The sequence below is a fragment of the Oncorhynchus kisutch genome, linkage group LG18 (genome assembly GCF_002021735.2).
Source record: "Oncorhynchus kisutch isolate 150728-3 linkage group LG18, Okis_V2, whole genome shotgun sequence".
Lineage (NCBI taxonomy): Eukaryota > Metazoa > Chordata > Actinopteri > Salmoniformes > Salmonidae > Oncorhynchus > Oncorhynchus kisutch.
Window position 1 is genome coordinate 38918962 of NC_034191.2, and position 22133 is coordinate 38941094.

The 22133-nt window shown below is 45.2% G+C and overlaps 1 protein-coding gene across 8 annotated transcripts in view; it reads right to left on the reverse strand.

Annotated features, from left to right (window-relative positions):
- LOC109908962 (rap1 GTPase-activating protein 2-like) overlaps nucleotides 1-22133 on the reverse strand; it is a 103812-nt gene that overhangs the window by 24050 nt on the left and 57629 nt on the right. For 5 of the 8 annotated variants that reach the window (XM_031795999.1, XM_020507780.2, XM_031795998.1 and 2 more), the window contains 2 exons: nucleotides 11406-11490; nucleotides 2118-2153 (listed from right to left, as the gene is read on the reverse strand). In XM_031795999.1, the coding sequence (XP_031651859.1) occupies nucleotides 2118-2153; nucleotides 11406-11490 (121 nt within the window). Of the gene's footprint in view, nucleotides 1-2117; nucleotides 2154-4952; nucleotides 5778-11405; nucleotides 11491-22133 lie in introns of those variants that run through there. The other 3 variants (XM_031796000.1, XM_020507782.2, XM_031796001.1) reach the window with 3 other exon arrangements.

Consider the following 22133-nt stretch of genomic DNA (forward strand, 5'->3'; position numbering starts at 1 on the left):
ACCAAAAAGGGTTATTCAAAGAGTTCTCCTAAGGGGTGGGAAACATTCTAGGTTCTTTCCAAGAGTGCACTGAACATTATTTGGGTAAACATCTGATAGGTGGAACCCAGGTAAAATATTTGCTTGGGTATGAGAAGTGTTTGCAAATATGCATAGGATACATGACTGAAGTTGACACGTCCTGAATTACACAATTACCAATCTGCTGGAGAGAACTGTGGAGAAAGACGTCTTGCATGTGGGAAGAGGCTCTGAAGCCCGAATCCTTACCACACACACAGATTCTCTCAAGTCTTTTATCAGACTTAATCATATCTCAAACAACCTTATCCCAATGTGGGAAGTCATTCTCCAGACTTAAACCACATCATGATCCCTACTTTCCATTGTTGATTTCAGTGGTCAACGCACAGACTGGTCTAGCTATCTATCTATGCACTCTCTGCATGCGTTTGAATGGTCCCCATCCTCCAGTGATGCTTGTCGCCGGTTCAACACAGTGACTCTGACATAACCTGGTCCCAGAACTGTTTGTGCGTTATTGACAATGACCATAGGAGTTGGCAATACAGCACCATCAGATCAGGGACCAGGGTAGCTCAGACATGACAGACAGTGGAGGGGATGGGGGAACAGCTGTAGCTCAGTGGGTGACTACTTGTCAACACCGCTGGGTTAGATCAAAGCTAGGGGTCAGTCTTAATGCATCCATCTCTGATCCCTTTGAGACGGTCTCTGCAATCAACCATTCCAGATAGAGGCTTTTCAACTGCTCCACCATCGATTGCTCTAGTCTAGTTAGTAGTGCGGGTCGATGTGGCTCTGTGCTCTGTAAGGGACTGTTGGGACAGAGAGGGGTCTGGTAAGGACCGGCTCAGAGGTGGCAGCAGGCCAGTGTGGCCTCTGTCCTGACTCCTCCTCGCGCACTTGTCATCAGGTGTTATCAATCTCCTGTCCTCCTTCGCTCGCTCCCCCTCTTTCAAAAGCTCTCCCACTGTCCCCAAATGGGCATTGCAGAGCTGCCACCGCCACCACCTTCTTCCTGCCCCCATCCCGCCTAAAACCCCATTCCCACAGAAGATCCCAGAACCCCACAGACACAGTGCAGCAGAACAGGACAGAGAAGTCAATGGCTTTTTAGAGGGAGCTCTTTAACTATGGTCCGGTTCGGCTCATTACTCAATCAGGACCAGAGATTGGACCCGGTCGTCCCGGTTCCTCAAAAACAAGGGCGGCCGCGCTTCCAAACCAAACTTCCGTGGCTTAATAATTTAACTAAATTATTTGTTTTCTTTTTTTCTTTTACCCCCTTTTTCTCCCCAATTTCATGGTATCCAATTGTTAGTAGCCACTATCTTGTCTCATCGCTACAACTCCCGTACGGGCTCGGGAGAGACGAAGGTCGAAAGTCATGCGTCCTCCGATACACAACCCAACCAAGCCGCACTGCTTCTTAACACAGCGCGCATCCAACCCGGAAGCCAGCCACACAAATGTGTCGGAGGAAACACTGTGCACCTGGCAACCTCGGTTAGCACGCACTGCGCCCGGCCCGCCACAGGAGTCGCTGGTGCGCGATGAGACAAGGATATCCCTACCGGCCAAACCCTCCCTAACCCGGACGACGCTAGGCCAATTGTGGGTCGCTCCACGGACCTCCCGGTCGCGGCCGAGCCTGGGCGCGATAATTTAACAAAATGTAATGCTAAATTGTAATTATTTCGCCTCCGTGGCCAATTTATTGCCTTTACCTCCCTACTCTTCTGCATTTCCACACACTGTACATATATTTTTCTATTGTGTTATTGACTGTGCGTTTGTTTATGTGTAACTCTGTGCTGTTGTTTTGTCGCACTGCTTTGCTTTATCTTGGCCAGGTCGCAGTTGTAAATGAGAACTTGTTCTCAACTGGCCTACCTGGTTAAATAAAGGTGAAATAAATAAACAAATAACGGGACCCTTCTGCTCGTTGGAGAGGACCCTTGAATAAAATCTCAGGAAGTGATGAACGTGTCGCGCTTTCATCACCACGTTCCATGCCAACAGCAGTGGGAACTTAGAGAGAAGAGAAGGAAGGAGAGAGAGAAGGAAGAAGAGAGGAGAAAGAGGAGTCTCACCTGCATCCTTTCCAGCATGTCGAAGAACTCGGCAGACTGAAACCAACAGACAAACAGAGGTGATTATTTTACTACAACGGCATACAATTATAGTGAATGTTGTGATAACGTATCAAATTGTCCAATCTGATCACTATAAGTGGAGTGAATTGTATTTCCGAAATAAGAACAAAATTCATTCATGGTGGATAATTTCATTTAGGGTTAAATTTGCTATAGGTTGAGGTGTGGCGTTGTGATGTCCACAGTGTGAGATGGTTTAGGTGTGACCAATGGGTTTCTGGGTATTTTCTATGGAAATGGAGGGAGATCTGGTCACTGAGGCTGCGTTCCAGGCTGACTACATTGAGATGTACAGTACAAGAGCTAACCACATCATGTGATATAGCAATCTGATGGCTGACTGGGCAGTCTGCAACGCAGCCTTGAACATGGCCTGAAACCTCTCAAACCCAGTAGCTACAATTGTCACACCATGATCATCTCTAGCTAGCAGCATTTCCACCCTGGTTCCCAATAAAAGCTCAATGAGCTGAGGCAGAGCAGATAAGGAAGGACAGTCCTACACCCTCTCACACCCATATGTGCAGAATGTTATCCAAACACAGATAACCAAGCCCACTCCACTTCCTCAAAACAGTCACTCCAGGAAAAGAATGGACTGCTGTTGTGCTTGTATGAAACTAAACTAAAGTTCTGGGTCAAAATATTACTGACAACAATGGGACAACAAGTACAGACAACTAAATATTGGTAGTACATGTAGTGCATTGTCATTATTGTAAAAATCATCAAACAATTCAATTAACTAATGTCAATTCGGGAACCACTCTCAGCTGAATGAGAGTGGGGATCAGGAAGTAAGCTTGTCATTAACACATGATCCCATTATGAGTAGCTGTCCAAGATTTCTACAAAAATATGATGGCCTACTATTAATTACAATATATTTCCTTCCAAACATGTTTTTTAAAGTAGGCCCTATGATAATAAGAGATTAACAGGGATTGCAGGGACTTCTGAGTGGCGCAGCGGTCTAAGGCACTGCATCTCAGTGCAAGAGGCATCACTACAGTCCCTGGTTCGAATCCAGGCTGTATCACATCCAGCCGTGTTTGGGAGTCCCATAGGGCGGCGCACAATTGGCCTAGCGTCGTCCGGGTTTGGCCGGGGTAGGCCGTCATTGTAAATAAGAATTTGTTCTTAACTGACTTGCCTAGTTAAATAAAGGTTAAATAAAAAATGAGAAGCTTTTCTGTGTTTCCCTATTCCCAAACAACACAATGGTGTGGGAAAATACCAGTCATTATAAATATTATAAATAAGTAAAGGAAGAGTCAACAACATTATTTGGATAAGAGAGAACAGAATAAGAGCTTTAAAAATGTCATTGATTTTCACTTGAATAGGTGATGGACGACAAACTCTACAAAGAAACAAAAAGGCCGTGACAGTTTTTGACCTGACAAAGATCCGTCTTGCATTAAAACATTGTTTTATACAGTGTTGTCCCGGCCTTTTTGTGTCTTCATAATGAATGCCAGTCAATCAACAAACACATAGTTCACTATGTGACAGTCAATAGTCATACTCAGGAAATATGCTAAAGACACAAAGAATGAGGACTACAGGAAAAGGAGGACCGAGCACGCCTCCATTCTCATCGACGGGGCTGTAGTGGAGCAAGTTGTAAGCTTCAAGTTCCTTGGTGTCCACATCACCAACAAACTATCATGGTTGAAACACACCAAGACGGTCGTGAAGAGTTCCCCCTCGGGAGACTGAAACGATTTGGCATGGTTTCTCAGATCCTCAAAAAGTTATACAGCTGCACCATCGAGAGCATGGTTGCATCACCGCCTGGTATGGCAACTGCTCGGCCTCTGACCGCAAGGCGCCACAGAGGGTAGTGCGTATGCCCCAGTACATCACTGGGGCCTAGCTTCCTGGCATCCAAGACTTCTATACCAAGCAGCCCTAAAAATTGTCAAGGACTCCAGCCACCCTAGTCATAGACTGTTCTCTCTGCTACAAGGGGTACCGGAGCGCCAAGTCTAGGTCATAAAGGCTTCTTAACAGTTTCTACCCCCAAACCATTAGACTCCTGAACAGTTCATCAAATGGCTACCCGGACTATTTACATTGTCCCCACCCCACCCCCCATTTTTACGCTGCTGCTCCTCTGTTTATTATCTATGCCTAGTCACTATACCTCTACCTACATGTACATATTACCTCAATTACCTTGACTCTGTACCGGTACCGCTTGTATATAGCCTCGCTACTGTTATTTTATTGTTGCTCCTTAATTATTTGTTATATATATATATTTTATTTTATTTTCTTCTTAAAACTGTATTGTTGGTTAAGGGCTTGTAGGTAAGCATTTCACTGTAAGGTCTACACCTGTTGTATTCGGCACACACAATTTGATGAGGAACACAATCAACGACATTGTTTGAATCACAGGTTTCAGGTTTCAAGGTTGGCAAGTAGAGCACGCAGACTAAGGCAGTCAAGGCACGACCGAACCAGAAATACACCAGGCAGTGGGTAAGTGCATCTTTTCATGCAGTGAGCCTAATGGCATTTAAATGTACTTTTCATGGCATTTTATACAGACACTAATGACAAAGCTAAACACAAATGCTTTGAAAGGTGTGAGCTTCAAGGAGTCACTCTGACATTAGTGCTGGCCTATCTACACAGGTACTGATAACCCCTTGTCAACGCAGCCATTAAGCCCACGGCAGTACAGCGACATGTTATATCATAGTCGAACACCACCAGCATTACCACGAAACACACCAAGACCTAGAAGACCCATGGTCTTACCTTGAGATATACAACCTGGCACTCTGTAAACCAGGAAAAGGATCCATTTCAAAACATCTCTTTACTTTCCCGGGGTCCACCTGAGCTCAGGTGAACACGCTAATCCCACAGCTGTGAGTACAGTGGGAGTTATCGTTGAGTTATTCATTAACCTGCCACAGTGTCCCAAACCCACGTAGCTAGTCCCACAGAGTCAACACAGAGAGGCAGGCTCACGCAGCCCTACAGATGGGCACTGTAACCTTGGTGATTCATCGTCGTCCCCCCGTCTGGGGTGAGAGAACTGCTGAGGGCCACTGGGGGCTGTGGTGGGCCTCCTAGGAGCCAGACGGAGGTCTATCAATCGGACGCCAATCAGAGAGGAACCGTGACGCGAGCGGAGCGCGGACAGGCTGAGAACCGAGGTGTAAAAGATCGGTCTGTCTTCCCCTGCCTCCAAGGCTGGCTCACCACAGAGTCTAGATGTGAAATACCACTCTATCGGTCTGTCTGTGCTGCTCTCTCTCTCTCTATCTATCTCTCTCTCTCACCTCTCTCTCTCACCTCTCTCTCTCTTTCTCTCTCTCACCTCTCTCTCTCTCTTATCTCCCAGGGCAACCTGCTGCACCCCCGCTGTCCACACCAAGATTAGAGGGAAGGACTGGCACTGGGAGGATTCAAACACCACGGTCTCTGGGCACACAGCCCGTAACCCATATTCACTCACAGCACTAGTGCTGCTTTTCGAGTGTAACACCAGCATTCCACTAGTGTGTAATACCCACCCTGATGTAATGCTAGGGAAATTGTTTTTCCATATCTAGGGCTGACAGTGAGGCCTTGTGAAGAGCAGAATCAACCACCTCTGCATAATCAAAACACGTGCTTAATGAAGAAGATGTTACATTTCCCAAGTTAGCCTTTGTTATGTAAATGCAGCTGAAAAGTATCGGTGTCCTGGCTTTGGCCCCAAGTGAGAGCAGGTCCACAGGGGCCATGGCGCACAGTGAGACACGGAAACAGAAATGTCTGAGCCTTTTGGGTAAAACACTGGCGTATATTAATTGACGTACCATTGAATACACTTAAATGTAAAACCTGTCAAACTTGGTCTTACTATCTGCAGATGTTATCACAGGTGCAGCGAAATGTTTGTGTTTCTAGCTCCAACAGTGCAGTGTGTCCCTGGTCTCTTACCGTCAACAGCATAGACACATGCATAAACACATTTTCTCATTGCAAACTTTCTTTCATTCACACTGTTTCTGCCTGTGCAGATGTTTCTCTCAAGCAAATGTACCAGTTGTCAGGTATTTACAAATGAAGCAGTCACACGATATTGGAATGCGCTGTCAGTCCTCCTGTAGCACAACACGGCAATACACATTCTAGCTCCTCAGTCAGACGAGAAAAACGGAAAAAACTGTTTCCTCTCTCTCTCTTCCTCTTGTTTCATGACCTGGTCTTCACCTCCTTCATTTCCTTTATATCTGCCTCAAACAAGACTTTCTTCAACAACAACAAAATCCTCCCTCGTCCTTCACTTTGTCCTTGGAGAATTAGTGCTCTCTGCTACGTTCAGCTTTCTCTTATTTAATTCAAAGCCCCAAACAGGAGTGTCATGTCCTGTTGTTCACTGACTAAGTGGAACAGGTCCTGCCTGTGTGTCTACCCACATTTACTTTCATCCTCATTCACTCTTCTAATTTGAACCTCTGCCTCTGGTTCACGACAAGGAACTACGGAAACGTTTTCAATAAACTATTTACACACTTTAGTTTTGTCTTAGAATGAGTAAGGCTTGAGACTTGGGAGTGGTTCCTTATCAAAATGATTCATTATATAGCAACATGCGCGTGTGAGCACACACACGCGAAGGACTCTATCAGAGAGGTGTCAGCCTGGCAGGATTGTAGGTAGGTCTGGAACAACAGCAAACATGCTATGCCACACCAGCTACAACCAGTGAGTAGCACAACCCAAGCGGGCTGAATTTGGTGCAGATGATGTCATTACAACCAGATGAGGTCACTGAATTGGCAAGCATAGAAATGGAGCACATAGAATAGATCCACTGCTTATCAAATTGGCTTTCAATGAGAATGACAGATCTATAACTCACATTTATATATCCTTCCTGTTTGGCCCTGTCCGGGGGTGTCCTCGGACGGGGCCACAGTGTCTCCTGACCCCTCCTGTCTCAGCCTCCAGTATTTATGCTGCAGTAGTTTATGTGTCGGGGGGCTGGGGTCAGTTTGTTATATCTGGAGTACTTCTCCTGTCCTATTCGGTGTCCTGTGTGAATCTAAGTGTGCGTTCTCTAATTCTCTCCTTCTCTCTTTCTTTCTCTCTCTCGGAGGACCTGAGCCCTAGGACCATGCCCCAGGACTACCTGACATGATGACTCCTTGCTGTCCCCAGTCCACCTGGCCATGCTGCTGTTCCAGTTTCAACTGACCTGAGCCCTAGGACCATGCCCCAGGACTACCTGACATGATGAATCCTTGCTGTCCCCAGTCCACCTGGCCATGCTGCTGCTCCAGTTTCAACTTCCACCTGACTGTGCTGCTGCTCCAGTTTCAACTGTTCTGCCTTATTATTATTCGACCATGCTGGTCATTTATGAACATTTGAACATCTTGGCCATGTTCTGTTATAATCTCCACCCGGCACAGCCAGAAGAGGACTGGCCACCCCACATAGCCTGGTTCCTCTCTAGGTTTCTTCCTAGGTATTGGCCTTTCTAGGGAGTTTTTCCTAGCCACCGTGCTTCTACACCTGCATTGCTTGCTGTTTGGGGTTTTAGGCTGGGTTTCTGTACAGCACTTTGAGATATCAGCTGATGTACGAAGGGCTATATAAATACATTTGATTTGATTTGATTTGATTTGTTTTGACATTTGAATGTGTCGGGTCGGCCTACAGAAGCTACGTGTACTGGACCGTTAAAGAGTGTCTGAGCGCAGAGACTCCGCATGTGTTTCTCTGTTGCTCATGAAGAAAAACTACACTTCAGTCTTGGGGGTGTGGTTCGATGTGGCAGTTACTGATGTTTGTCCCCCATGAGACACCATAGGAACAAAGACCATATTACTTCCTCAACATAGATTCTTTCAGACTATGGAAGATTTTCAATTTCTGCACAACGTGCTGTCTTGTGTGAACAAAGTCAGATCCGCTGCTCTGATGGGCAGGTCTGTCTCTGTCCTGTATGAGTGTTCTGCAATGGGATAGAATAGAGCGCAATCACCACAGATGTGTATCTCGTGTCAATGGACAAGTGACCATTGTCAAAATCAAGACCCAACCCTCAAATAAGTCATGACAACTCACTTGCAAAACTCAGGTTCGGACGAGACTGATTTTCTGAACAAAATTATCCCATTTACACTTTGTAGTCAATTTTGGACCTGATTAAATGTTCCACATATGCCGTTTTCTATCAGGGAATTTGTTTCTTTCCTTTTAGTTGCTCTTTAAATACCCAGTCAATACCATCATCCTGTGTGTAAATGACTGGTCAATTGATTGATTATGAATCATCCCAAATCAAATCCTATTTTATTTGTTACGTACAGTACACAGTTTACAGCAGGTTTAAAATGTGCAGCTAAATGCTAGTATGCTAGCTCCCTCAATAGTGCAGTACAATAATCAATAACAAAGAAACAATTACAAGTAATGGAAGAGGTAGTATGCATAGTAACAGCCTCATACTATTTGTACACTATAGGATATTGCGGTAGGCTGTCATTGTAAATAAGAATTTGTTCTTAACTGACTTGCCTAATTTAATAAAAAAATATAAAAAATACCACATCAACAAAAAAGATCATTGTTGAGCTCCCCATCTCTGTGCCATACGGATTCCCCCTCCTCCTCTTCACTCTTTCTTTCTTTCTTTCTCTCTTTCTATGTCTCTGTATGCTACATTTTCTTCACTCTCTCTTTCCTCTTCTCTCCCACTTCCTTGTTTATCTCTCACCCTCCTCCTTGCAGACTAGAAAAGGGGGGCCAGTCTGTTTCGAGGTGATACTACACAGCATCCTTCACAGAAAACCATCCATTTCTCTTTTATCGTTTATTCAAATCAACCTTTAAGAGCAGTCTATTCCTCATTTTGGGGAAGAATACATGTCAAAAGACTTATTACAATCAGAGAGCGCACAGATTCTTTAGCTTTTCACTTCAGATACTTGTTGTCAGACAGTATACTCTCTCTCCCTATATACAGTGGGGCAAAAACGTATTTAGTCAGCCACCAATTGTGCAAGTTCTCCGACTTAAAAAGATGAGGCCTGCAATTTTCATCATAGGTACACTTCAACTATGACAGACAAAATGAGAAGAAAAAGAATCCAGAAAATCACATTGTAGGATTTTTAATGAATTTATTTGCAAATTATGGTGGAAAATAAGTATTTGGTCAATAACAAAAGTTTATCTCAATAGTTTGTTATATACCCTTTGTTGGCAATGACAGAGGTCAAATGTTTTCTGTAAGTCTTCACAAGGTTTTCACACACTGTTGCTGGTATTTTGGCCCATTCCTCCATGCAGATCTCCTCTAGAGCAGTGATGTTTTGGGGCTGTTGCTGGGCAACATGGACTTTCAACTCCCTCCAAAGATTTTCTATGGGGTTGAGATCTGGAGACTGGCTAGCAACAGTGTGTGAAAACCTTGTGAAGACTTACAGAAAACGTTTGACCTCTGTCATGTTTTTGGTTTGTCATTATGCGGGTATTGTGTGTTGATTGATGAGTGGAAAAAAACGATTTAATCAATTTTAGAACAAGGGTTGTTATGTAACAAAATGTGGAAAAGGGGAAGGGGTCTGAATACTTTCTGAATGCACTGTATATTTGTTTGTTTTATTTATTTATTTAACCTTTTTTTAACCAGTTAGGCCAGTTGAGAACAAGTTCTCATTTACAACTGCGACTTGGCCAAGCAGTGCGACACAAACAACACAGAGTTACACATGGGATAAACAAACATACAGTCAATAGCACAACAGAAAAATCTATATACAGTGTGTGCAAATGTAGTAAGATTAGGGAGGTAAGGCAATAAATAGGCCATAGTGGCGAAATAATTACAATTTAGCATTAACCCTGGAGTGATAGATATGCAAAAGATGAATGTGCAAGTAGAGATACTGGGGTGCAAAAGAGCAAAAAATAAATAACAATATGGGGATGAGGTAGTTGGGTGGGCTATATACAGATGGGCTGTGTACAGGTGCAATGACTGGTAAGCTGCTCTGACAGCTGACGCTTACAGTTAGTGAGGGAGATATAAGACTCCAGCTTAGGTGATTTTTGCAATTCATTCCAGTCATTGGCAGCAGAGAACTAGAAGGAAAGGCAGCCAAAGAGGAGTTGGTTTGGGGATGACCGGTGAAATATACCTGCTGGAGCGCATGCTATGGGTGGGTGCTGCTATTGTGACCTGTGAGCTGAGATAAGGCGGGGCTTTACCTATCAAAGACTTATAAATGACCTGGAGCCAGTGGGTCTGGCGGCGAATAGGTAGAGAGGGCCAGCCGACTAGAGCATACAGGTCGCAGTGGTGGGCGGTATATGGGGCTTTGGTGACAAAACGGATGGCACTGTGATAGACTACATCCAATTTGCTGAAGAGAGTGTTGGAGGCTATTTTGTAAATGACATCGCTTAAGTCAAGGATCGGTAGGATAGTCAGTTTTACGAGGGTATGTTAGGCAGCATGAGTGAATGATGCTTTGTTGCGAAATAGGAAGCCGTCTCTAGATGTAATTTTGGATTGGAGATGCTTAATGTGAGTCTGGAAGGAGAGTTTACAGTCTAACCAGATATATATACTGTATAGAAATAAACCCTTACATTAAAATAGTCCACAGAAAGACAAGTGTTGGATCTTATTGAATCTGGCAGCTCTCTCTGCCTCTCTCTACACTTCAGAATGACCTCTAAAGAGTTACCCTCTATGAACAGTTGAACGAAGCCCATCCAGGCCACACAGAGCTGACTCGCTATGCATCATACACACTATTCCTTTTATAGTGCACTACTTTTGGCAAGGCTCTGGTCAAAAGTAGTGGACTATATAGGGAATAGGATGCCATTTGGGACACAGAGGAGTCTGCTCCCGGGCCCAGTCAGTGTGACATTCTGTCTGCCACTGACTAAGCTGCCTTATTCCTGTGATGATTGCAACACTAATAGAATACATGTAAATGCTACCGTGGTTCCTCTCAGAGGTGTTCTGATTGGCCAGGTACAGGCAGGTTCAGTGCACTGACACCATTTTCAGTTTTTCACACTGTTGCACAAAGCCAAACAATACCATGCTCACTTGGGTATTTACTTTCCACACTATCCTATCAAGCAGGGTTCAAGCTACTATGGTGGATGGGTAACCAGGCCAGCTTGGCTTGGTAGTGTGCAAATAGTACGATGAGTGAGACGGGCACAAGGTGCAACGTGTCCTACCTTCATGGTGGGCGGGGCGGTGCGGGGGGGCGAGGGGGGGCAATCTCCCAAGGGCACGGTGGAGATGGTCAGCAGTTCCTGCTTCCTGGAACACATCAAACACAACAAAGAACATTATAATAAGGCATCATGTCACATACAGAGGATGCAGAGGCAAAATGAAGTACACAGGATCGATGCTGCATCACATCTCACCCTATTTCACTGAGATTCTAGGGTGGGAGGTAGATGGGAGAAATGTCATTCCCCTAGACTGCAGCAGCTGGTTGGGCCAGGCCTATTTATAGTCCATGTATATAACTTTGGCTCAGACTTACTACTCCAGTCATGTGGTCAGGAAAACCCCCAAACCCTACTCATACTCCTAGAAGGAGAGAAAGGCTGTCTGGCTCTTAGACTAAAGACTAGATCTCCAACATATCCAGCCAACTGAAGTAGTGGGTGTCCAGTGAGGTTGTGGGGCTCTCTCTCTCTCATGACAAATAAAGTTTGATTTTATTTATCTTTAAACAGTTGGAGTATAACAGACTGCAATAAACTCTCTCTCTCTCTCCCCATATCTCTCTCTCTCCCACATCTCTCTCCCCATCTCTCTCTCTCCCATCTCTCTCTCTCTTTCTCTCTCTCCCCATCTCTCTCTCTCTCTCTTTGGGAGAAGAGGTCTGTGGAGAGTGTATGTAGTAGCCGAGAGGCCCGATAATGACTCACAATCAGATGCTCAGTGACCAGCTGAGGTGGTTGTTGAGAGGCCCCCAGGGGAGTCCGGGGGCTGAGAATGATCACACATTAAGAGGTGTTCATTTATCAAGAGGAGACAGAGTGGGGATTCAGAGGTTGATGTGAGAGACGAGACACACAGGTTTGTAATTAGTAACATTCTCTTGACAGAGTTATGAAGACAGTTATCGAACACTGGATTTCATTCCCAGCCTCTGTTTTCCCCTCTCGTGTGTCAAGTCAGTGTGGTCCAAGCCTTAATGTGGACTGGAGAGACCACACTCGTTTATTGCAGTTGGTTATACTCCAACTGTTTATACTTATATTTCCCTCACTAACTTTAAACATCAGCTATCTGAGCAGCTAACCGATCGCTGCAGCTGTACATAGCCCATCTGTAAATAGCCCACCCAATCTACCTCATCCCCATATTGTTTTTATTTACTTCTCTGCTCTTTTGCACACCAGTATTTCTACTTGCACATCTCCATCTGCTCATCTACCACTCCAAATTCTAATTACTTCACTACTATGGCCTATTTATTGCCTTACCTCCTACTCACGCCATTTGCACACACTGTATATAGATTTTTTTTTTCTATTGTGTTATCGACTGTTATCGGCAGTTCTACGCTTGTTTATTCCATGTGTAACTCTGTGTTGTTGTTTTTGTGGCACTGCTTTGCTTTATCTTGTCCAGGTCGCAGCTTTCCTGGTTAAATAAAGGTTATCTTTTTTTTAAATAGAAACATTTGAGTTAAGAAAATATTTACTAAATAAACTAACGGAGAAAAAGTAACACAATAAAATATCAATAACAGGGCTATATATACAGGGGGTACCGGTACCGAGTCGTTGTGCAGGGGTAGTTTCAACTGTTCTGCCTTATTATTATTCGACCATGCTGGTCATTTATGAACATTTGAACATCTTGGCCACGTTCTGTTATAATCTCCACCCGGCACAGCCAGAAGAGGACTGGCCACCCCACATATGCTCTCTCTAATTCTCTCTTTCTTTCTCTCTCTCTCTCGGAGGACCTGAGCCCTAGGACCATGCCCCAGGAATACCTGACATGATGACTCCTTGCTGTCCCCAGTCCACCTGACCGTGCTGCTGCTCCAGTTTAAACTGTTCTGCCTTATTATTATTCGACCATGCTGGTAATTTATGAACATTTGAACATCTTGGCCATGTTCTGTTATAATCTCCACTCGGCACAGCCAGAAGAGGACTGGCCACCCCACATAGCCTGGTTCCTCTCTAGGTTTCTTCCTAGGTTTTGGCCTTTCTAGGGAGTTTTTCCGAGCCACCGTGCTTCTACACCTGCATTGCTTGCCGTTTGGGGTTTTAGGCTGGGTTTCTGTACAGCACTTTGAGATATCAGCTGATGTACGAAGGGCTATATAAATAAATTTGATTTTGATTTGATTTGATTTGGTACAGGTTTGTCGAGGTGATTGAGGTAATATGTACATGTAGGTAGGGGTAAAGTGACTATGCATAGATAATAAACAGAGAGTCGCAGGAGCATTAATAAAAAGGGGGAATTTTGGTCAATGCAAATAGTCCGGGTAGCCATTTCATTAGCTGCTCAGCAATCTTATGGCTCGGGGGTAGAATCTGCCGTGCGGTAGCAAGTCTATGACTAGGGTGGCCCAGTGCATTACTGGGGCCAAGCTTCCTTCCTGCTCTCGATGATGCAGCTGTATAACTTTTTGAGGATCTGAGGACCCATGATAAATATTTTTGGTGTCTTGGTGTGTTTCAACCATGATAGTTTGTTGGTGATGTGGACACCAAGGAACTTGAAGCTCTCAACCTGCTCCACTACAGTCCAGTCAATGAGAATGGGGGCGTGCTCGGCCCTTCTTTTCCTGTAGCCCACGATCATCTCCTTAGTCTTGATCACGTTGAGGGAGAGGTTGTTGTCCTGGCACCACACTGCCAGGTCTCTGACCTCTTCCCTCTAGGCTGTCTCATCATGGTTGGTGATCAGGCCTACCACTGTTGTGTCGTCTGCAAACTTAATGATAGTGTTGGAGTTGTGCTTGGCCACGCAGTCATAGGTGAACAGGTAGTACCTTAGGGGACTAAGAACACACCCCTGAGATGCCCTGTTTAGGATCAGCGTGGCAGATGTGTTGTTGCCTACCCTTACCACCTGAGGGTGGCCCATCAGGAAGTCCAAGATCCAGTTGCAGAGGGAGGTGTTTAGTCCCCTGGTCTTTAGCTTAGTGATGAGCTTTGAGGGCACTATGGTCTCTGAGCTGAACTCTGAGCTGTAGTCAATGAACAGCATTCTCGTGTAGGTGTTCCTTTTGTCCAGGTGGGAAAGGGCAATGTGTATAGCAATAGAGATTCCATCATCTGTGGATCTGGTGTTTTGAATTGGTGTGGGTCTAGGGTTCTTGGATGATGGTGTTGATGTGAGCCATGACCAGCCGTTCAAAGGACTTCATGGCTACAGACGTGAGTGCTACTTGTCGGTAGTCATTTAGGCAGGTCGCCTTGGTGTTCTTGGGCACAGGGACTATGGTGGTCTGCTTGAAACATGTAGGTATTACAGACTCGGCCAGGGACAGGTTGAAAATGTCAGTGAAGACACTTGCCAGTTGGTCAGCGCATGCTCAGAGTACAAGTCCTGGTAATCCATATGGCCCTGCGGCTTTGTGAATGTTGACCTGTAAAAAGGTCTTACTCACATCGTTTACGGAGAGCGCGATCACACAGTCGTCCGGAACAGCTGGTGCTCTCATGCATGCTTCAGCGTTTCTTCCCCTGAAGGTGCACATAGAAGTAATTTAGCTCGTCTGGTAGGTTCGTGTCACTGGGCAACTCGCATCTAGGCTTCCCTTTGTAGTTCGTAATAGTTTGCAAGCCCTGCCACATCTGACGAGCGTCTGAGCCGGAGTAGTATTATTCAATCTTAATCTTGTATTAACGCTTTGCCTGTTTGATGGTTCGTCGGAGGGCATAGCGGGATTTCTTATAAGCATCTGGGTTAGAGTCCCACTCCTTGAAAGCGGCAGTTCTACCCTTTAGCTCAGTGCGAATGTTGCCTGTAATCCATGGCTTCTGGTTGGGGTCTGTACATATGGTTACAATGGGGATGATGTCATCGATGCACTTATTGATGAAGCCAGTGACTCATGTGGTACACTCCTCAATGCCCCAGGATTAATCCTGGAACACATTCTAGTCTGTGCTGACATCTGCGACATCTGACCACTTCCATATTGAGAGAGTCACTGGTGCTTCCTGCTTTAGTTTTTGCTTATAAGCATGAATTAGGAGGATACAATTATGGTCAGATTTGCCAAATGGAGGGTGAGGGAGAGCTTTGTAGGCATCTCTGTATGTGGCGTAAAGGTGGTCTAGAGTTTTTTTCCTCTGGTTGCACATGACATGCTGGTAGAAATGAGGTAAAACTGATTTAAGTTTTCCTGCATTAAAGTCCCCGGCCACTAGGAACATTTTCTGGATGAGCATTATGGCATTATACAGATCATTGAATGCGCCAACATTGGTTTGTGATGGTAAATAGGCAGCTACGAAAAATATAGATGAAAACTCTTGGTAAATAGTGTAGTCTACAGCTTATCATGAGATAGTCTACCTCAGGTGACCAAAACCTCAAGACTTCTTTAATATTCGATTCTGCGCACCAGCTGTTATTGACAAATAGACATAGACCACCACCTCTTGTCTTCTCGGAGGTAGCTGTTCTGCCTTGCCAATGCACAGAAAACCCAGCAAACTGTATATTATCCATGTCATCGTTCAGTCACAACTCAGTGAAACATAAGATAATACAGTTGTTAATGTCCTGTTGGTAGGATAGTCTTGAACGGAGCTCATCCAGTTTATTTTCCAATGATTGCACGTTTGCCAATAGGACGGATGGTAGAGGCGGGTTACCCACTCGCCGACAAATTCTCACAAGGCACCCGGATCTGCGTCCCCTGTATTGGCGTCTCTTCATGTGAATGACAGGGATTTGAGCCTGGTCTGGTATCAGCAGTAAATCCTTTGCGTCTGACTAATTAAACAAAAAATATTTGTCCAGTTCGAGGTGAGAAATCGCTGTTCTGATATCCAGAAGTTATTTTCAGTCATAAGAGACGGTGGCAGAAACATTAAGTACAAAATAAGTGACAAACAACGTGAAAAAAACACACAAAATAGCAAAATAGGTTCGGAGTAAAACGGCAGCTATCCCCTATGGCGTCATTCCTTAGCTAGCAGCTAAAATAAATGGTAAAGAATACTATAGAATTAAGATAACAACACATGCAAAAGGTTTGTAGGACATTCTTCCCGAATATCAGTACTCAATATCAATACCAGAAGAAACTTGATGGGAATAAAAACCTCAAAAGCACAATGACAACATCATCAAAAGGCTCATTTATTGCAGGAGGAAATTCTACCTGAGATCAATAGTATAACATGCAGTGCTGTATCTCCATCTGCTTCACAGTAAGTGGAACAAGGAGACCAGCATGCAACTTATTTCTCTGGTATTTGGGAACTAATTCAGCCGTCTCGCCATTGGACAATGTAATAGCTTCAATGTGTGAAAGTAACATGCTCACGCCACAGTGTTCAAAGGAAACAAGAAAGCACTTGACTACATTTGACTGCTGATCTTTCCATTCTGAAAGAGAAACATGCTGCAAAGAATAGCCAGCTCTGGCTTCTTCCCTCTTTCTCTCACTCCCTCTCTCTTTTTCTTTCTTCCTCTGAAACCCCCTCTTTCTCTTACTCTCTTACTTCTTCTCTTCCTCTTTCTCTCACTCCCTCTCCTCCTCTCTCTCCTTTGTTCTTTGAGCTGTTAGTATGAGTGCTGGAAACAAGTGGTCATGCCCCAGACTTTGCCTTCCAGTGGCCCAGCCACCCCAGGCTTCTCCAATGCTTTCCATAGGGTCAGCCCTAAGTACCAACACAATGTAGCACTGTCTCAAGATGTTGCTAGCAGTTAACACTGAGCCAATGGTGGACACAAACTAAACAGAGTACAAGTACAAGCAGGAGTAGCTGGCTTCCTTCCCCAGTTTACGCAGTTGACAGAGATACACAGAGTGTACATAGCAACTGCTACAGCTCCAGAGAAACATATTATTAGAAAATGTCAATTTCCAGACTCCAAACTTTTGTAGCTCAGAGCTGACCTGAGTGGAAAACTTTGTTCAGACCCTTGCCCCTGGGGCTGGTCACTGTTGTCTGGGCTTAGCTTTAATAACGGCCAAGTCTCAACATACACACACACACACACACACACACACACACAAACACATACACACAAACACACACACACACACACACACAAACACACACTGCTCCCAGACAGAGACAATGTGTGTTTGAGACAGTGTGTGAGAGACAGTGGTGGTGTAGTCTTTACTTGCTGCCTGTCTCGGTGGTACTAATGAAACAGGTCCTACGTCACCGTGAATGGCTCTCTCTCCGGGAGGGGTGGAGCGAAGGAGGGAGACGCAGCATGACAAAGGAAAACAGAAGGGAGAGAGAGAGAGAGAGAGAGAGAGAGAGAGAGAGAGAGAGAGAAAGAGAAAGAGAAAGAGAAAGAGAAAGAGAAAGAGAAAGAGAAAGAGAAAGAGAAAGAGAAAGAGAAAGAGAAAGAGAAAGAGAGAAAATAGGCCTGATAGTGAATGGGAAGGTTAAAGCTAGAGATTATTTTGAGCACTAACACTTTGACAGCCACACACACACACACGAACGAACGCAGACACACACACGAACGAACGCAGACACACACAAACCAGACAATTAATAGATAAAAGTGTGTGGACTCAGGCCTCCCGAGTGGTGCAGCGGCTTCAGGCACTACATCGCAGTGCTAGCTGCATTACTACACACCATGGATGTGGTGCAGCCGGCCATGACCGGGAGACCCATGAGCCGGCACACAATTGGCCCAGCGTTGTCCGGGTTAGGGGAGGGTTTGGCCGGCTGGGATGTTCTTGTCCCATTGCGCTCTAGCGACTCCTGTTGCGGGCCGGGTCCAGTGCATCCTGACACGGTCACCAGGTGTAAGGCATTTCCTCGGACACATTGGTGCAGCTGGCTTCAAGGGTTAAGCGTGCATTGTGTCAAGAAGCAGTGTGGCTTGGCTGGGTTGTGTTTCGGAGGACGCATGGCCCTCGACCTTCGGCTCTCCCGAGTCCATACGGGAGTTGCAGCGATGGGACAAGACTGTAACTACCAATTGGGGAGAAAAAGGGGGGTAAGACAAAAATAAGAGAATGGAGATAATGATATGCCCTAGGATTAGAGGTCGACCGGTTAATCGGAATGGCCGATTAATTAGGGCCAATTTCAAGTTTTCATAACAATCGGAAATCGGTATTTTGCCGATTTTTTATTTATAAAATAAAAAAATAGAAAATGTATACCTTTATTTAACTAGGCAAGTCAGTTCAGAACACATTCTTATTTTCAATGACGGCCTAGGAACGGTGGGTTAACTGCCTCGTTCAGGGGCAGAACGACAGATTTTCACCTTGTCAGCTCGGGGGATACAATCTTGCAACCTTACAGTTAACTAGTCCAACGCAACGACCTGCGTCTCTCTCGTAGCACTCCACAAGGAGACTGCCTGTCACGAGAATGCAGTAAGCCAAGGTAAGTTGCTAGCTAGCATTAAACTTATCTTATAAAAAACAATCAATCATAATCACTAGTTAACTACACATGGTTGATGATATTACTAGAAATTATCTAGCGCGTCCTGCGTTGCATATAATCTGACTGAGCATACAAGCATACAAGTATCTAAGTATCTGACTGAGCGGTGGTAGGCAGAAGCAGGCGTGTAAACATTCATTCAAACAGCACTTTTGTGCATTTTGCCAGCAGCTCTTCGTTGTGCATCAAGCATTGCGCTGTTTATGACTTCAAGCCTATCAACTCCCGAGATGAGGCTGGTGTAACCGAAGTGAAATGGCTAGCTAGTTAGCGCGCGCTAATAGCGTTTCAAACGTCACTCGCTCTCAGCCTTCTAGTAGTTGTTCCCCTTGCTCTGCATGGGTAACGCTGCTTCGATGGTGGCTGTTGTCGTTGTGTTGCTGGTTCGAGCCCAGGGAGGAGCGAGGAGAGGGACGGAAAATATACTGTTACACTGGCAATACTAAAGTGCCTATAAGAACATCTAATAGTCAAAGGTTAATGAAATACAAATGGTATAGAGGGAAATAGTCCAATAATTCCTATAATAACTACAACCTAAAACTTCTTACCTGGGAATATTGAAGACTCATGTTAAAAGGAACCACCAGCTTTCATATGTTCTCATGTTCTGAGCAAGGAACTGAAAAGTTAGCTTTCTTACATAGCACATACTGCACTTTTACTTTCTTCTCCAAGACTTTGTTTTTGCATTATTTAAACCAAATTGAACATGTTTCATTATTTAATTGAGGCTAAATAGATTTTATTGATGTATTATATTAAGTTAAAATAAGTGTTCATTCAGTATTGTTGTAATTGTCATTATTACAAATAAATAAATAAAACAATCGGCCGATTAATCAGTATCGGCTTTGAAAAATCATAATCGGTCGACCTCTACCTAGGATATGTCGCCTATCTTGTATCGCCCAATAAACACCCTTCATTATCTTGCCTAACTCTTTCACAATCATCACCCAACTCCTTCTTTATTGTTTTTAATTGGACCTGATTCAATTCTAATTACATCTGTTTACCTAACGTTCCACCAACATGCCTCCATGTTTCACATACTGATTACACCCTGGAGAGATGACAGGCACTGCACACAGTGTACTGTACCTGCCTCAGCTAAAATCAACACATAAACAGGGGAGCGGGAGGGAGTGAGGGAGGAGGAGAGAGTGAGAGAGAGTTCATTTTTTATTGTTTATTTCACTTTTGGGAGGGTGGGAGGGAGGGAGGGAGGGAGGGAGGGAGGGAGGGAAAGAGATGGAGGGATGGAGGGAGGGATGGAGAGAGGGAGGGAGAGAGGGAGGGAGGGAGGGAGGGAGGGAGGGATGGAGGGAGGGAGGGAGGGAGGGAGGGAGGGAGGGAGGGAGGGGAGGGAGGGAGGGAGGGAGGGAGGGAGAGAGAGAGAGGGAGAGAGAGAGAGAGAGAGAGAGAGAGAGAGAGAGAGAGAGAGAGAGTTCATTTTTATTGTTTATTTCACTTTTGTTTATTATCCATTTCTTGCTTTGACAATGTAAACATGTTTCCTTAAGCTGAATTGAAATTGAGAGGGGGATAGGGAGAGAGTGTGAGAGAGAGGGGGCACAGGGGAAAGAGACAGGAGATGGAGAGGGAGGGAGGGAGGGAGGGAGGGAGGGAGGGAGGGAGGGAGGGAGGGAGGGGGAGGGAGGGAGGGAGGGAGGGAGGAGGAGGGAGGGAGGGAGGGAGGGAGGGAGGGAGGGAGAGAGAGAGAGGGGAAGAGATGGAGGGAGGGATGGAGAGAGGGAGCGAGGGGAAGAGATGGATGGATGGATGGATAGAGAGAGAGAGAGAGAGAGAGAGAGAGAGAGAGAGAGAGAGAGAGAGAGAGAGAGCGAGAGAGAGAGAGAGAGAGAGAGAGAGTTCATTTTTATTGTTTATTTCACTTTTGTTTTTATCCATTTCTTGCTTTGACAATGTAAACATGTTTCCTTAAGCTGAATTGAAATTGAGAGGGGGATAGGGAGAGAGTGTGAGAGAGAGGGGGGCACAGGGGAAAGAGACAGGAGATGGAGAGGGAGGGAGGGAGGGAGGGAGGGAGGGAGGGAGGGAGGGAGGGAGGGAGGGAGGGATGGAGAGAGGGAGCGAGGGGAAGAGATGGATGGATAGAGAGAGAGAGAGAGAGAGAGAGGAGAGAGAGGAGAGAGAGAGAGAGAGAGAGAGAGAGAGAGAGAGAGAGAGAGAGAGAGAGAGAGGAGAGAGAGAGGGAGGGAGGGAGGGAGGGAGGGAGGGAGGGAGGGAGGGAGGGAGGGAGGGAGGGAGGGAGGGAGGGAGGGAGGGAGGGAGGGAGGACAATGGCCCCTAATTGTGATGTTCTATTTCCAGCCAGATACAGATATTTGTTTACGAAACTCAATAATGAAGTTGATGATACCCCAGAATTACAATTACAGAAGCCCAATCATTTTCCTAATGAACTTAACATGTGGCCTATTAGACAGCAAAAACAAAAATGAGGAAAGACATTAATCTGCCAGCAGGACATCAGGGCTGAGAGGAATCAGGTGCAACCCGTCCATTAGCGCAGGGTTTCCCTCTCCTCGCCTCCCGGACATTTCACATTTTTGTTTAAACCCTAAACTGGCACACCTAATAATTCAATTAGTCAAAGGCTTGATGATTAGTTCACTAACGTCTGCTGAGGACAGAGGAGAGTCTAGTGCACTGCCCAACCTTTTAACTGTCTGTATGCTGGACATAAGAAGCATCAGCCTTTAGACTGAGCCATCAAGTTAACGATCATCATCATCATCATCATCATTATCATTCACCATGGCAGACATAGCTGGCATACATAGCTGCATCAATCAGGACCATGGCAGAGTACTCTACAGTATGTATAAATTATGCACTGACATAGCCCTGTATCAATAGGAGATCTGCCCGGTGTAAAAATAGCAGTGAGGATGGATGTGCTTGTTCCTCCCATCTATCCTAGCAGATCAGATAGGCCGTCCAGCGCCACGGACAGTCAGACACAGACCAATGGTTTAATGTAATGAACGTCAGTGTGTGAGGTGTTGAAAGGGCTACATTCTGCAGGCTGGGATGATGGCTCATGACTCCCAGTATGTAGCTAACACAAGTGAAGTGGCCCTTTGAAGGAACCCTTACCTCAGCACTGGCCACAGGGGAGTCAGTAGCTAATCATATACCTCTAAAATGTTAGCACACTATGGTGGCAGTAGTCAATCAGGACCCTTTAATTTTTCAGGTATATGGGAACAGTAGTTTAACAAGGATTAGTGGCCTCCACAAAGGGTTAAGGGGAGCCAATAAGCCCAGTGGCAC